The sequence below is a fragment of the Empidonax traillii genome, unplaced genomic scaffold (genome assembly GCF_003031625.1).
Source record: "Empidonax traillii isolate 1590-97213 ecotype Southwest subspecies unplaced genomic scaffold, ASM303162v1 scaffold1594:size139042, whole genome shotgun sequence".
Taxonomy (NCBI): domain Eukaryota; kingdom Metazoa; phylum Chordata; class Aves; order Passeriformes; family Tyrannidae; genus Empidonax; species Empidonax traillii.
Window position 1 is genome coordinate 6371 of NW_020956787.1, and position 15388 is coordinate 21758.

The 15388-nt window shown below is 41.7% G+C and overlaps 1 protein-coding gene across 1 annotated transcript in view; it reads right to left on the bottom strand.

The window, feature by feature from the left end:
• Positions 1-3524: 3524 nt before the first annotated feature.
• Positions 3525-15388, bottom strand: part of LOC114070535 (transcription factor AP-2-delta) — a gene marked incomplete at its 3' end in the record, with an annotated part of 19757 nt that continues 7893 nt past the window's right edge. Inside the window, exons 4-5 of the mRNA XM_027908003.1 lie at positions 6096-6261; positions 3525-3643 (exon numbers count right to left, since the gene is read on the bottom strand). Of these exons, the coding sequence (XP_027763804.1) occupies positions 3525-3643; positions 6096-6261 (285 nt within the window). The remainder of the gene's footprint in view (positions 3644-6095; positions 6262-15388) is intronic.

Consider the following 15388-nt stretch of genomic DNA (forward strand, 5'->3'; position numbering starts at 1 on the left):
GTTTCTTGTGGGCAGGTGCAAGGAGCAGCGTGAGGGTCCCCCGGGTCCCGCAAGAGTGAGAGATGCTCCTATGCAGAGTGAAGGCAGGGGCTGTGTCCCAGGAGGGGGACACTCGGCGTCTGAACCTCCCACTCTCCCCTCGGCTTTGCCTCCTCCGGATGCTCTACCCAGCAGAAACGTTACTCAGGGGGAGGAGGGACAGGCGGGAGGTGGAAGGAAAGTTTAGTCTATTTGTAGGGTGAGAAGGGAGGAGGAACAAGTGGAAGGGTATTTAAACAAAGGCTGGTGGGGGAGAAGCGTGACAGTTGAGAGCAGGATGAAAAAAGTAACCACTGACCTATTTTTCTCCAGAGTTTTGGTCCCCAAATGAGAAATGCCATTAATTCTGTGTCTAGGAAATTTAGTGTCTTAATTAGGTTTGACAGGAAAACAAACTATTTTCGTAAGTTATTCTAATTTTATGATGGTTATTATTATCTGATGGCTTTAAAATCATTCATGCATTGCTTTTACCTGCATCTGCAATCACATTTATGCTATGTCTCTGCCTTACAAGTAACCTGTCCAAAGAGAAGGGGACATCTCTTTTCACATCCTTCCTTGCTGCCATTGGAGTGGCTTTTGACTCTTTTCAGCCAGCAGTAAGGCTTAGCCTTGGCAATAGTAGTATTTAGGGAAGGAGCCTTTATTGCATTAACCAAGATGTTCCTTTTGGAGCTGGTAAGAAAAATGACCTTTCCCTGCATCTAATCCAGGCACTAGAGGGCATCCCTCGCCTACAGGTTGCACGAGGATTTGTCCCATTCTGCTGAGCAGTCCTGAAATACTGACTCCATTCTGTTCATCTTCCCACCCGTTGTGCTGACTTATGTGGACGACAAAAAGAGCAGAGCTGATCTGTCAAACAGTTCCTACTTTGGGCTCCAGAAGTCCCTACCAAAGTCACTCAAGATACAACCCGACCAAAACAAGAATAACAATAATCATCCAGCAGAAATGATGAACTCCTAAAGAAATACATTTGCAGAAAACAAAAGGACACAGATTAATTTTCATAAAGTCACTTAGCAGTATTCCCCAAAAAGTCAATTATTTTAGTCTGTTTTAGACAAAGAGAAATATTAGTCATGCCAGAAACTTTTGAGATGGTTTTGGTCAATATACTAATCACCATACAACTAATTTTGTCTTTTCTAACATCAAACAGATATTTGAGGTTGAGCACACTCCCACCTTTCAGAGATATTAAAGGCCTTAATATATTGAAGACTGTGAAGACATTTAATATTAATAAACTTGGAACCATCAAAAGTAATCATGAGTGAGTGACACAATCCTGCATCCTTATGAGAGGTCCACAGTCTATGATTTCATAAGACCAATAAATTATTATTTTCATTTCTCTATTGAAATCACACAGAAAAACTAATGTTGCTTTCTTTATGGGTTCTCTAAACCACAAAATAAGCCTCTGTCCTTCCATTTCTGCCTCCTCCAGTAGCAGGAACCATTAAGGGATGAGTTTCTTTGGAAGAACTGCGATATAAGTTAATTACCCTTGGAAGGAGTATCTGCATGTCCAAAGGGGGAACAGCTTACACAACAAAGAATTCAATAATCACTGCCAATATTGACCCAGGATTGGTTACACAAAGAGAAAATGAGCTTTGTTTTGTCTTCTGTTGGAATGTAAACGCACATCGTGCTGCCATTCTCAAAAATTCCAATAGATAAAATTCATTATTAGCATATCCAGGCAAAAAGGTCTCTGTGAAAGTGAGCGCAACCACCCCTGTATTTATCTTTAGGACTCACAGTAAGGCAGCCCAAGAATAAAAGCAACACCACAGGCTTGATAACAGGTTTACTACTGGCTTTGAATAAAGGACAGGGAGGTGAGCACAGCTCCATTCCTGGGAAACAGGAATTTAATCCTGATTTACAGTAAAGGTACTTTGCCACCAATCCCAGGCCAGCAGCTGGAAGAGGGCTGCCTCACCCTCAGGCTCTTCTGATAAATAACTGGCCACACAATTGTAGAATGGTTTGAGTTGAAAGGGACTTTAAAGACCATGTAGTTCCAACCCCTTTCCTCTCTCCCAGGTTTCCCCAAGCCCCACCCAATCTGGCCTTGAACCTTCCCAGGGTGGGGCAGCCACAGCTTCTGCAGGCAAACTGTGCCAGGGCCTCACCACACTCACAGTAAAGAATTTCTTCCTAATTTCCAAATCTCTTTCAGCTTAAAGCCATTGCTCTGTTTACTAATTAAAAAAAAAACATAGCTATGTTTATTCTTCCCCAGCCCGAGATGCCTGAAGGACTGTGAGGGTCAGAACAGCCCTTGCTCCTCCAACCTGGTACCTTTTCTAAGGTTGTAAATCCATTATGGCTTTCCCTTTATTACAAGCAGGTGTGATATGGACACACCTGTATTTCAAAGCAGCCCCATTGTCGTTCTTTGTGCTCAGTGGCCCCTGAAAATCTCAGTCCCTTGTCAGAGACCCTGAAAAACCTCCAGTGTTGAGGATTCAACACTATTTCTGCCTTGAAGTGTCTCCAGCCTTTGAGATAATAAAAAGACTCAGCAGACAAGGTCCTGAGCAACCTCTTCTGACTGACTCTGCTTTGAGCAGGAGGACTGGACTAGAAGATGACCAGAAGTTCTTTCCAGCCTCAACCTTTAATTAATTCTGTGATTCTGTGGTAATATGAGCTGAGACCTCAGCCTACTTGCCCAGATCTGTATAGACCTTTCAAGTTGTGATCGTGGAAGGCATTGACCTTTAGGATGAGTTGAGTTCTCTCAGCATCAAGGAGGAGGGATCTGAAATTCCCAGAGCTGCTACTTGCAGCCAGACAACAAACTGGGTACTTGTTGGATTCACCCAGAATAGAAGAGATGCAGGTAGAGTTTCTTCCCTTTGCCTGAGGGGTTTGAACCTGCATCTCCCAGCTGAAGGTTTGAAGAGCCTGGCAGTATTTGGTGAATGGCATTTAAACAACAAATAAAGGCCAAGAAAGTATCTTCTGGGCCTGTCTAGAGTTTATCAGAAAAAAGATTTCATTCATTTGTGTGTGGGGGGGAAAAGGCTTGTCTAAATATTTTGCTTTCTTATGGGAGAAAAAAAAAAAAAAATCATCACATTTTTGGATCAGCTCCAGGAAATTCACAAGTTAAAAAGAAAAATAGAGGAAGATAAACAAACCTACTTATAGAGTTGGTATAAGACATTCATCTCTCTCACAAGAACACTTGGATCATCGATTTGTAAGTCAGATCCCAGCACAAAAAGCACAGATCAATGCTGAGGAAACTGCAGGACCAAGACACTTGCTGGGGGGGCCAAGATTTCTCAGAGTGAACTTCCATTTTGTCACTCATTCTGTCTGTGGCTTTAGGCAAGCCAGTTCTCCTCTGTATACAAAATACAGATTATGGCATTTAACACAGTGGCTGAAAAGAGTTGTGTACAATGAAACATTTTAATTATGGTTGTATTGTATTGCGACATTAGAAACCTTACCTTCTACCAAGGAAGTCAGGAGTGTGACATTTGCTGCTTTTCTTCTTCCTGCAGGCAAATTCAGTCCCAGTCTGTCTAATTTTTCTCTCAAGCAGCGTCCTCCATTCTTAGATTTTGCTCTATCATGAGAAAACAGCAGGAAAAAGAGACACTTGTCATACTGCACCTTTTCCCCGTGTTAATATAATTCCAAAAATTGTACACACTTTGTTGACAAATGTGTGGGGTAATGCCTATGATGGTGACATCGGTGGAAAATGTTTCAGATCTGTATTCTTAATGTCCTGCTTGCCCTGTGAGTGTGAGTCTTTGACGTTGGTTCTTTGACAAAGTTAAACATTTTAATGCCTGTCACAGGGGCATCAGATCTTCTGGACAGCTTTCCACCTGGTGGAGCTCAGTATCCTGATTTGGGCACACAGCCTGGGATTACAGTTTCTAAATATAAATATTGACAGTGCAAACATTTCTATCTGATTAGTCAAGCCAGGTTTCAAAGACAAACTAGAGAGAAACGTGACCTTCTAGAATTATATTAAACTGATATCCAGAATGAGTAGATTTTACTCATCTGGCTCATCTGATCATTAAAGGAAGACAGAGAATTACATAAATGTAGATGTCTGTGTGGAACCCAGATCTAACTATCCCTCAATTTATGTAGAGACCTGGGTACTTAAAAATGGTGCCTACAAAGCCCACAACTTACAAGGAAAAAGGATAAGGCAACAGGAAGTGCTGAAGCTAAAATCTCAGCCATCATTGGTTATTTATGCCCCTGTCGCAAACACCTGTGTCTTTGTTCTCACAAAGTGGTTTCTGGTGCATCCAGGTGCTGCTTTTCTACAACAAAAAAATAACTCCAAATGAGATTGAGGGACCATCACCTTAGAAAAAACAATTGCTGAGTATTTAGCACATCTACCTAGATGTTTTAAGTGCAAGTTAAAGTTCCTTCAGGCAGAGGAAGGAACCAAACTTGGAATATCACCGTTTGGATATCTGGTTTTACCCATTAAGAAATACCACAACTCTGGCCATGTTGTTTGTCAGGAGATGTCTTCTGATAAGACCTTTTTCTGAAAAACATTTTGTTCTGAAGGTAAGCTATTTGGGAAAATTCGTAGCCAGTGGCTGCTGACAGGATGCAAAAACAGCCCTGCCAGGTCTCCGGCAAACCATCAATGAGATTTGGTTTTGCCACATCTTTGCTGGTCAAATACAGAGTGTTTGAGTCTGTTCTTTATCTGTGAAACCCTCAGTTATGACCTGACCAAATCTGTTCAGTTACATTCTCTGCTTCGTAAAACAGAATTAGCACATCCAGATTGCTGGCTGGGACTGGTTTTGCTAACTCCTGAACCATGGCCAGGGTTGATTTGGGAAAGGGGGCATTTAGTCTGGGTCAAAAAGTTGTGGATAACATTCTAGCATTTTAGCAGAAGAGAGAAATAACCCCCCACGATGTTCTTGAATCGATGTTCTTGAATTCTCAATAGCTTGCAATGTACTGATGAGGTCTGCAGTGTGAGTTTTTAAAGTGAATATTCGCTGGAGGTTTCTGCAGGGTGAAGCAAAAAGAGAGGAAATTTTTTGTAGATGTAGATTTTGGATTTCAGTGCCTACAGAGGCAGCTAAATGGGGCTTGTGCCCTGAAAAAAAAAAAAAGTTGTGATCTATAGTCATTATTCTCCAGGATGGCTCGAGACAGCTCCTGGAGTCCCACATCTCTCAGAGTACTGCAGGTGGGTTAAAATGACTTTCGGTGTAAGTGCGAGGATCAGTGTGGCCCTCAGTGACAGCAGTGAAATAGCCCATGACTTTCCAGCTAGTTTTGATCAAAGGGTGTTCAAGTAGCTCATGCCATCTGAGCTGACGCCTCGGGGACACCGCGACTCAGATATGCCGGCCTGAATTACAGCTGCCTCCTTGTTTTCCACTTGCAATGTGAGGCACAGTCTGCCTCTCTCCTCATTTCTCTCTGCAGGTGTCTGCTCTGGTCAGCCAAGGGTCAGAGGCAAAACTGCACCTAATTAGTTGCTTCTCCTCCAGTATCTCACAACGAGAAAAGTGAAACCAGCTTGTTCTGTCTTTTCTGTGCTCAAAATACACGCCAAGGAGAAAGGAAGAAAAAAGGCATCCTTACACCTCCATATTTTAGTTTTCAGTTGAATGAGGGCTATACCTTCACTTGGTACAACAATTTGCTTTGAGATAGTTTCTCAGCAAGAAGTCAGATTTTTAGCTCTGGTAAAATTTTCCACACATTTTTCCACACATCAAGGGTCTTTTTTTTTTTTCATTCAAAACAAGGCAAAGCAACACCTTTCCATGTCTGTGAACAACTGAACTGAGGGGTTAAAAAAAAAAAAATCAGTTTGATGAAAAATGTAAACTTTCTCATTTATTGAAAACTTCCCAGTGTTCCCTCCAAATCCATCCCATCTTGTTTGCCCAAATATGACCACCTATGCAAGCAGGGAAAGAGAACAAAGCCTCTTTGTAGAAAATAAAATTACAGAAATGACAGCACTGTCTAGGACAGTTGAAGGACTCTCACCTTCAACTTACCTTCTCAAAATCCCTCCCAGGAGGGAGGCGTTGAGGCATTCTGGGGGTGAAAGGCGCCTCTTCACCTCTGCAATGGTCACTTTGTACTTGGAAGTGGAGCTGAGGAGAGACAAGCGACCGGGGACAGAGCAGAACAGGTCTGTAGGGTTCACAACACAGGTGCCACCTACAAAACAAAAGAAATATTAGGGCAGGGGAAGCCTCATATTCCGTGTTTTGGCAAATGCAATGGTGAGGAACAATTCTGTTGTTTGCTTGTGGTTGGTTTTGTTTGGGTTTGGTTTCTCTTAGGGGGTGTGTGGTTTGGTTTTTTATGGTATTTGTAGTTTGTTTTTTTGTTGTATTGTTTTGAGGAAGATGAATGGATTGGTATTTCAGTGTGGGAAGAGTGAATTGTTAGATCTCACAAACTTTAAAGTCAAAGTACGTCATTATGGCTATTTGATATCATTTGATTTCATGTTCAGTAAAAAGTACCTATTATCACTAGGGTCTGTTCTATCTAGTATGTTTACAAAAATCAGATTGAACCATATTTAGGTATCACTCATGGTTTTAAAAAAGGCAGCTGGTGAAAAATTTAGGATGTTAGTTCTAATGAGAAATGTTAATTTTAATTCTCACAGCAGTATTTAGGATTATGAAGATGCAAGAACACTGTAGGTTTGCAGTGATTTGCAGGAAGAACAGCTTTGCACACCTTTGAACCCTCATAAATTCCTTCCAAAGTTAGGTCAAATCCTCAGCTGATATTAACGATTGAAATCTATTGAGCTACATCAGTTTATCTCAGGTTGGTTCTGGAATTGTTTATTTCTTGAGAGTGGCAATTACTTGGCCTGGGTCTAAAAGTGCTGAATGATCACCAAATCTTTCAGTCAAGACTGTGATCAATAACTCCTCAGGCAAAACTGAGCTTTTAACTTAAAGTTAATGTGAGAGAGAGAGAGAGAGAGAGAGAGAGAAAGAGACGGGGGGAGTAGAGAGAGAACTTTCTCTGCAACGGATCCAGGAGAGTAGAACAAACTCCCATCGAAAAAAGAAATAATCTTAAGGACTAACACATATTTCATCACCAAGTGCAAAACACTTTTCTTTGACCTGACTTCTCCAATCTGACTACAATAAAAAATTCTGTGGAAGAAATAAATCTTACCACTGCATGCACAATTCTTCCCTGGGGAAAAGATGAGGGAAAAAAAAAAAGAATGAGCTGCACATGGCAGTGATATAAAATATCATATAATTCAATGCACTTCTACAAAGAGTTCAGATGGTTTATGTGAGGATGGTGATATAGAGACCCTCTCAGAGCAGAATTAATCGGTGCTTATCATTCATGTTTAAAGGAAACATACTGTATTTTTTAAGCTACCATGATATTTTCTTCTTTCCTGTGAACTCCTTAATCTTTTTTCACTTCAAGAGCTCACTTTTGTATGCTTAAAAATTTTAGTTTATAATCCAAATTATATTTAGACAAGATCCTACACCTTTTTCTTTACCTTCTTCTACACACAGTCCCTCTTAAAATTAAGGTGACTCTGTTTCACTTTCCATAGAAACAGACTGAAGGATGAAACTATTGCTTGCTTACATAAGGCAAACATGATTTCTTTCCAAATATTTCAGCTCTTGGAGGTATATTTAAACATTTGTGCTGACAGCAACACCAGAAAAGAACATCTCTTGGTATCAATCCCAGATGGATGAGATCCTGACTCACTACAGCAGGGTATTTTATGACTTTCCTAATTATATTACAGGGCAGATATTAGTGTCCACTTCTCAAACAGGATATAGAGACAAATCGTGCATCACCAAACATATACAGACATCAAGGGCACTGATGCACATTTTTACACAGCTCAAAGCTTCAATTAATGAGCTCATATGCTCAAATACAGAAATCTGGTGCCACATGCCTGAAATAATTTTGGGTTTGTGTTGTTTTGGTGTTTGGGGTTTTTGGGGGGGCGGGGGGGTTGGTGGATTTTTTTTCCCCCAGAAAACCTGTAAATATTTTCAAGCAACGTTTTCAAACTTCTGGTCTGTCAGGTACATTTGTGAAGAGCGTTAACACTGAGTAGATCCGTTTGTTTGGCATCTGCCACACAATACATGTACACACGTGTATATACATATGTGTCAAGAAAACAGTGGCACTGTGTGCATATTTGTTTACTTCAGGAAGTCTGCAGATTTTACAGTGAGTGAGACTGCACTGAAGTCAGCGTCATATTAAAGTTTATCTTCTTGCCAGGTTAAGTCAGTATGTGCACGCTTTATGCCAGATAAATAATTGTTCCTATAATCCAAAAACCTGTTACCCTGCAGCTGCTCCTACCTTAACCAGAATTTACTGGAACACTTCTCATTTCTATTTAGTAGAAAGTTGCTTACAGTTTGAAATATTTTCAAAAATCATGCCTGAGCAGCGTGATCTCAAACAAAGCAATTCCAGGTAAGCGGGGTGTCGATTAAAAGTAAAAGCAAACAACAAGTCCAGGTCATTTACTTTTCAGAAACATGGAAAACAAGTTGTAAATTATGAGAAGGCAAAATCTATTGCATATAATTATTTCACTGTATTAATTATTCATTGACACAGCAACAGAGAGTGTTGTGGTGCTTTCTAGATGAAGCTCTTTGTCACAAGCTGTGTGTGTTTTTGAAGGCACGAATCTCCTACCACAAACACCACCTCAGAGAGGAGATGGATGATGTCCTGGACTTTACACAACGTGGTAAACAGAAAAAGGCATGGAGGGCTGCTGGAAAGGAAAAGGAAAGGAGAAGGGCAACCACACAGGCAGATGAAGGATTAGGTTTCTTGCTAAACACACATGCTCTAGTGAATTCCTTCCCCCCATATTCTGATCATGTACTAGAGCGGAAAAATGATTTTCTGAAGCAGTGCAGCTCAACATGAAGATGACGAGATATGTTTGAAGTTACACTAAACAGCAGTGGCAACAACCAGCTTTTTTTCCTCTCAGACCAGTGCCACAGTAGGTGCTGTTGGAAAAATCAGTTCTCATTTAATTGTTGAGCCAGTCTTGTGTCATCAGGGTATTTGAGTGGTGGGATGCTAACAGACACAAGGCAAAGAAGCAGAAGAAAGTGTCTTCAAAAATAGAATGGAAATGATGTCTTTTGTTAGTCTAGAAGTTCAACCTGGAGATCTCTGTTCCTCTTAGCAGCTTTTACTGGCTTTTAAAAATCTTTACAGACTAACTTCTGGTGCCAGGATGCATAAAAGCCCCTCAGCTCAGCAAACAAAGACACACACACACACAAACAGCAAAGTAATGTGCCCACCAGTGTACATGGAGAAGGGAAAACTGTGGCCACTGCTCCCTGCCTGGTTACCCACAGCATTGCTCCTATGGCAAAGCTGGGAGAAAGAAATTAGAGTGGGTAGACAGAGTGATAACTGGGAGGATCATCCAGCAAATTGCCTCAGCAATTTTGTGCTCTGAGTACCATGTGAAATAGGCCTGTGAATGTTAAGAAGACTCTTTTTAGGACAACTGTTTATTCCCATAGGGAAGTGATTACATGGTCTGGTCTGACTTCATCTGTTGCCATAAGATACTGTGTTAGAGATGACTGTAAATGGTGATGGTTGTGCTCTTACAGCCACAGAGACCTAAAAGCACAGGAAAGACAAGATTTAGTTGAAGGGAGAATGTATTTTATATTGCAACTGATAGATTAGGAAAAGAAAAAGAAAGAAGGGAAGCTTTCAGGCACGCAAACCCTTTGTCTGGGCTCCTCTTTCATCCAACTCTACTCAATTAATTCTTTCTTCATGAGAGAGTTTTACCCTCTAATCTTTCATCTTCATGTTGATTTTAATAAATATGATTTCTCTCAAGGAAAAAGATGGGTGAGGAAGGGATAGGCTTTGTGCAGCTGACCACATCAGGGTGAAAGACCCCAAACTGCCGTGTACTGAATCACCAAATCACTTCAGGGGATCATATATAACGTGGTCTAGGTGAAGGTATTCCTGCTTATTACAGGGCATTGGACTAGATGACCTCTAAAGGTCCCTTCCCACCCAAAATATTCTGTAATTCTAACCTATGATTATTTTCAAAGGGATCCGATGGAGAGAAATAACGAAAGACTAAGTTCATATTTGCTGGATAACTTTTGGGGCCCAATCCTTTTCCCTCTGATTGCTGGATAACTTTTGGGGCCCAATCCTTTTCCCTCTGAACTGTTTGATGCTCAACACCACAAACTCCTTCGTGTGAGCTGCGCTTTGGCTTTGCTCCCCAAGCCTAGAATAAGCAAAAGTTAGGCCATGTGATACTGAAAAAGGTAGTTAGAGCAAACATTGGGAGAGTATTTTCCCTTCCTTGTTCCTGTCTCCCCATCAAATAGCACATGTCAGTACGAAGTGCCAACACGTGCTGATGATGGGTTGTGTAGGTGACAGCAGCGAGAACAACAGAGCCAAATTCTAACCCCACAGTCTTGTCAGTGCAATGAAAATCCCAATAACCCCCAAATCAAAGAGAGCTTGGGCTATTTTGGTTGCAGGTTCCCTTTGTGTGGATGAAGAGGACAATAGGGTGGCTGGACAGTGGTGATTTATTCTAATTTACTTATGCACTTGGGCACCTACTGAAATGGAAGGCTCCTTGACGCCCTCAGAGTTAAATATCTGTGCATCCCTTAGTTGATAAAACTCATATTCTGACATATTTTTGTACTTTTCATAAGCAGTGTTTTTGTTTTATTTGGAATGAGAGAAATATCAGTTGATGTCACTAGATGGTTCTTCAAATACAAATATTTTTTGAAATCTGTGCCTATAATTTTGTATAGATACATCCTTAACACTCTGCAAAGTCATTTCTTATTTGTTAATCGTAACAGGCACAACATAATGAGTAGTTTACATCCATTCATTAGTATCCCTTTTCTCCAAGATATTCACCTTTAAATATCGTGCATTTATGTAAGGAAACATCATAGTATACTGGTGACAATAATACAGAAGCACTTCTTGTTTTGTTTTTCAGGATATACACGTTTGTGTACTTGTTTACATTATTAAGTATAAGCATGGCTGAATGTCAACAGATTAATCTTATATAAAATATTAATAGCATGCTATGCTTTTTGTTAGTCTATTATTTATATCTACAGGTGTTGTTTGTGGGAGTCTCCAGTACACTTTCTGCCCTGTTCTGAAATTCTGGCAATTTCTTACAAAATGAAGACATTAGAATCTGCCTCTCCTTCACATTTTTTTCCCTAGCACACAATAAATCTAAGGAAGCAGTAAACAGTGCAGAGTTTATCAGTACTATATAATCCCATGTTCAGTTCCCAAAGGTCTATAAGCAACTTAAGATATTCTCCCAGTTATCCTCACATCACCCAGTGACATTATTATCAGGTGCTAAATATTCAAAATTCTAAAACTCATCTACATTTGTCAGGAAAAATACTAAGTACTGCTTTCCCTCCATCCCCCCCCCCCTCCCCAAGTTGTTCTTTTAAGTTAATAAACTTTGTATCATGTAAGTAATCACATAAACCAGCTTATTTCATGAACAGAAAAAAAAATTGACTTATCCCTCCCTACAACATTCCTGCCAAGAAAACAAAGACATGCCTGCATGCACAAAATATGGGGGTTTTTGTTAAACACAAACCAAAAGATTCAGTTAAAGCGAGGGTATTGTCAGCAGTTTTTAAGACCAACTTTTTACCTACACTGTGTTTTTAAGGTTAGTAAGAGTGGGAAGAGTTTTAAGTTTAAATAATATTTGAAAAATAGCTTCGGAGAAGCAAGGTTGAAAACAGAATAATGCAAATAAGGGGGATTTTTGCAGGAACTCAACTTTAAAGATTGCATGAACGTGTAAGATCTCATGAACCCAGAAGCAGCCCTTCATCACCTAGATGTGTCAGCACCGACACAGGAGAACTTCATCAGCTTCTGGCTGAAGGACAAGGTCCAAACCAGAACCAAAAGAAAAGAAATCTCTTTCATTCTTCTTTTCTATACACAAGCCATAAGAACTAATCAGCACTTTCCAATGGCTCTCCCGGCCCTCTCTGCACCTTTTAAGGTTTGGGAAAATTGCTGAGCACTGAGGGACAGTGTCCGTGACCCCGTGCTGGTTCCTGCAGGACGAGGGCTTGGGGAGCCTGTCCGAGCTGTGGGTTGTGTGTGTGAGGGTGTGGGAAAGGTTTGAGGTTCTGTCCGTGGTGTCCCACGAGTGAGGTCTGCACGGGGCAGAGTGAGGGATGTTGACTGGCTGGTTGTGTGTCGTGTATGTGTGTGTTGTGTGTACGCTGTGTGTCCACCTGTCATGTGCTTCTACACGCTGTGCTTCTCGTGTGCGTGCCTGAGTTTGTGGGATCCCAGGGGCGGCTCTGTGTGGTATGTCCCGTGCGTGTGTGACTCCAAAATCTCCGCTGAGGCAAGCAGAGCTGGGACTGTGCAGATCACGGCACATCGCATCTTGGAACAAAGTGAGACAGAAAAGAAATAATACACAACTTCTACCCCAGCAGGAGAGTGGAGGAGCACAGAGCTCCAAAGAGGGTGAGATCTCTACCCGGGGGCTTTCCATCATCTCTCTGTCCACAGCCAGAAAATATCCCTTTGCGGATCAGCAGGGAAAACAAATAAACGAACAAACAACCGACCGAAAAAATAAAACCCAACCCTCAATCAAACAACACCCCATCAGAAAAAAATCAAAATAAAGCAAACCATCAGGGGAAAAAAAACCAAAACCACAACCAAACAAAAAAAACCCACACCACCAAACAAACAAAGAAAAAAAAAGCTCTCAAAACCCAGCCTTCTCTCTTCACCAAACTTCTCCCTGGCTGGTGACATGAACGGAGGCTCCGCTCCCTCCCGGCCCGGCGGAGCGCTCGCTGTCCGGGCAGAGCCCCTTCAAACCCTCTGCTCAGACTCCCCCGTCCCCAAACTCCTGGCGAGCTGGAAGTCGCCGAACGATTTGGCTTTAGTCGGCTGGAGATTATCTCAGCTGGAGCCGCGAAAGCCATTAATTAAGCCAGCTATTTAGGATTTTAATGCGATTTAAATTGGCTCTTGGAATAGAAAAGAAAAGAAGAAGACAACAGCGCTAATGACAGCGCGTTAAGATCTCAACACAATGATGGGCTATTACAGCAGTCCCGAGGCTCTTGTAAGGTTCAGAAGAGCCGGGAAAAGGGAAGGAAGGGGACGACAAAGAGAAGACAAGGAGGTGGACTGCTCTACCCGCAGTGGGCTCAAAGCTGGGCTTAAGGGCAAGATCCACCGCGGGGATCCCCGCCCGCCGCACCAGCACCGCTCCAGCCCCTGGAGCTGCCGGTGGGCAGGGACACCATGGCCAGGACACAGCCGGGACACGGGCGGTGGGCGTGGGGGGCTAATGGGGGTTCTTAGACACTTTTCTGGAGCTAGAGGAGCACAGGACTGGCCAGGCGACTCGGTTTGCCACAGCAGGGGATAGCAAGGTGAAGGAAGATGTCTTAAAGGTTTTTTCAAATCTGAATTATTCTATGGTTCTATGATTCTGTGTCCCCGATGCCCATTCCTTCATCTCGGGATACCTGGGGAGGTGGTAACACGCCATCACTTTATTTTTTCAAAATATCAGGGGAGAAGATTCTCCTGGGGCGAGGTGCAAAGCCCTCAGCCCCTGCCTTCACCTGCCTCCTCCAACCTCCTGCCCAAAGCCTCATCCTTAATGACTGAGTCATTAGGCGGTAGTTTGGAGTGTCAAAAATTAAAATTAGAATGGGAGAGAGGATCAAGACTCTGCGAGTGCCTTTCAAATGAGAGGTGATAACACGACTAAGTACGTAAAAGGCAGAGGCGAGGAAGGGGAGCGTCTTTCCCTGGATTTTATTGGTAGACTTTATGGTGACTGATGCTTGAGCTTTTAAGAAGAGGGTGGTTATTTTCTTTCTTTCTTTCTTTTTTTCTTATTTTTCTTTTTTTTTTTATTTATTTTTTTTCTAATCAAATAAGATCTGAGGTTTGTTCCTAGCCAGGCACTAATGCATTCGGATGTCAGTCACCTCTAAGCGATTTGACAAACTCAAGATCTCTTAAAACGTGCAGAGTTCAGATCATATTAATTCCCCAAAAATGTTTTGATTCAAAGTAGTTTGTATTTTATGTTGCCAAGGGCAATCGAAAAAGAGCTATTGCCAATAGGTTGGCCCTTCTCTCTTCATGGCCCAGAGGCGATAGCAGTATTTAAGCTTCTGAAATTAGCCTGGGGCAGGAACGATGGATGATCACAAAGCGAAACAAGAGCTTTTTTTGGAGTTTGCCATCTCGATTTCATAAAACGATGCAGGCCAAATGTCACCGTGTTGTCTTTTTAATCCAAATATATGGAGGTGAGGACACCAAGACTGCATACACTTCATGTCCGAGGGATGGGGAAGGGATGGGTGTGGAAGGGGGCTTGGAGGGCATTTTAAAAAGAAGTATGTAGGTCCTCTCCCCCTCCCAACCCCCCCTCAAAAAAAAGAAAAAAAATTCAAAAAGAAAAAGAGAGAGAAAAAAAATCAAACAGGAATCAGGTTATTCTGCTTTTAAAATGGCAACCTAGAGAGGAATTAAAAGGGAATGGTATGTAGTAAAAGCCTGAGACGATTAATAGGAAAGTATAAGAGGGGAGGGATTTTTTTTAATGATTAAAAAACACAGACGACTCCTGTAAATAGAAGCTTCATTTCTTCAAGTGATTTCTTTTGAAACGAGCGATCTGAATATTCAACTTTAAGGCAAAGCTCCACTCTGTATGTACAACATTAATATGATCTCTGCAGAATTTGGTACTCAGAAATATTAACATATCAAAGCCACTGCCTGAGGCTAGAGAAGCTATCGATACACGAGCAGTAGGAAAAGTAAAGATTATTGGTTCTGATGGTTAGAGCAGGGAAGCTCCGGGCTAAATCCTGCACACCATTAACTGAAAGTGATAGCATGGGGATCTCTGCCCTGGAATCGGTGGCAAATATTTTCTCTAGCTAGTAATTAGCTCGCCAGCACCTAAGCCTTGCAAAAATCTTTTACTTTCCGAGCCTCATTAAAAGCAAACACCAAATCACTGCACTAAACAATCTAGAAAGCAGCTGATATGTGCAATGGCAGACAGAGATGGAAGCAGGGAAGAACCGTGTTGGGGATGTTTGTCATTTCCATCAATATTAACACCAGGACTGCAAACCATGACACTTTTTAAGCATTGCTTTTTTTTTTTTTTTTTTTTTTTTTTTTTTTT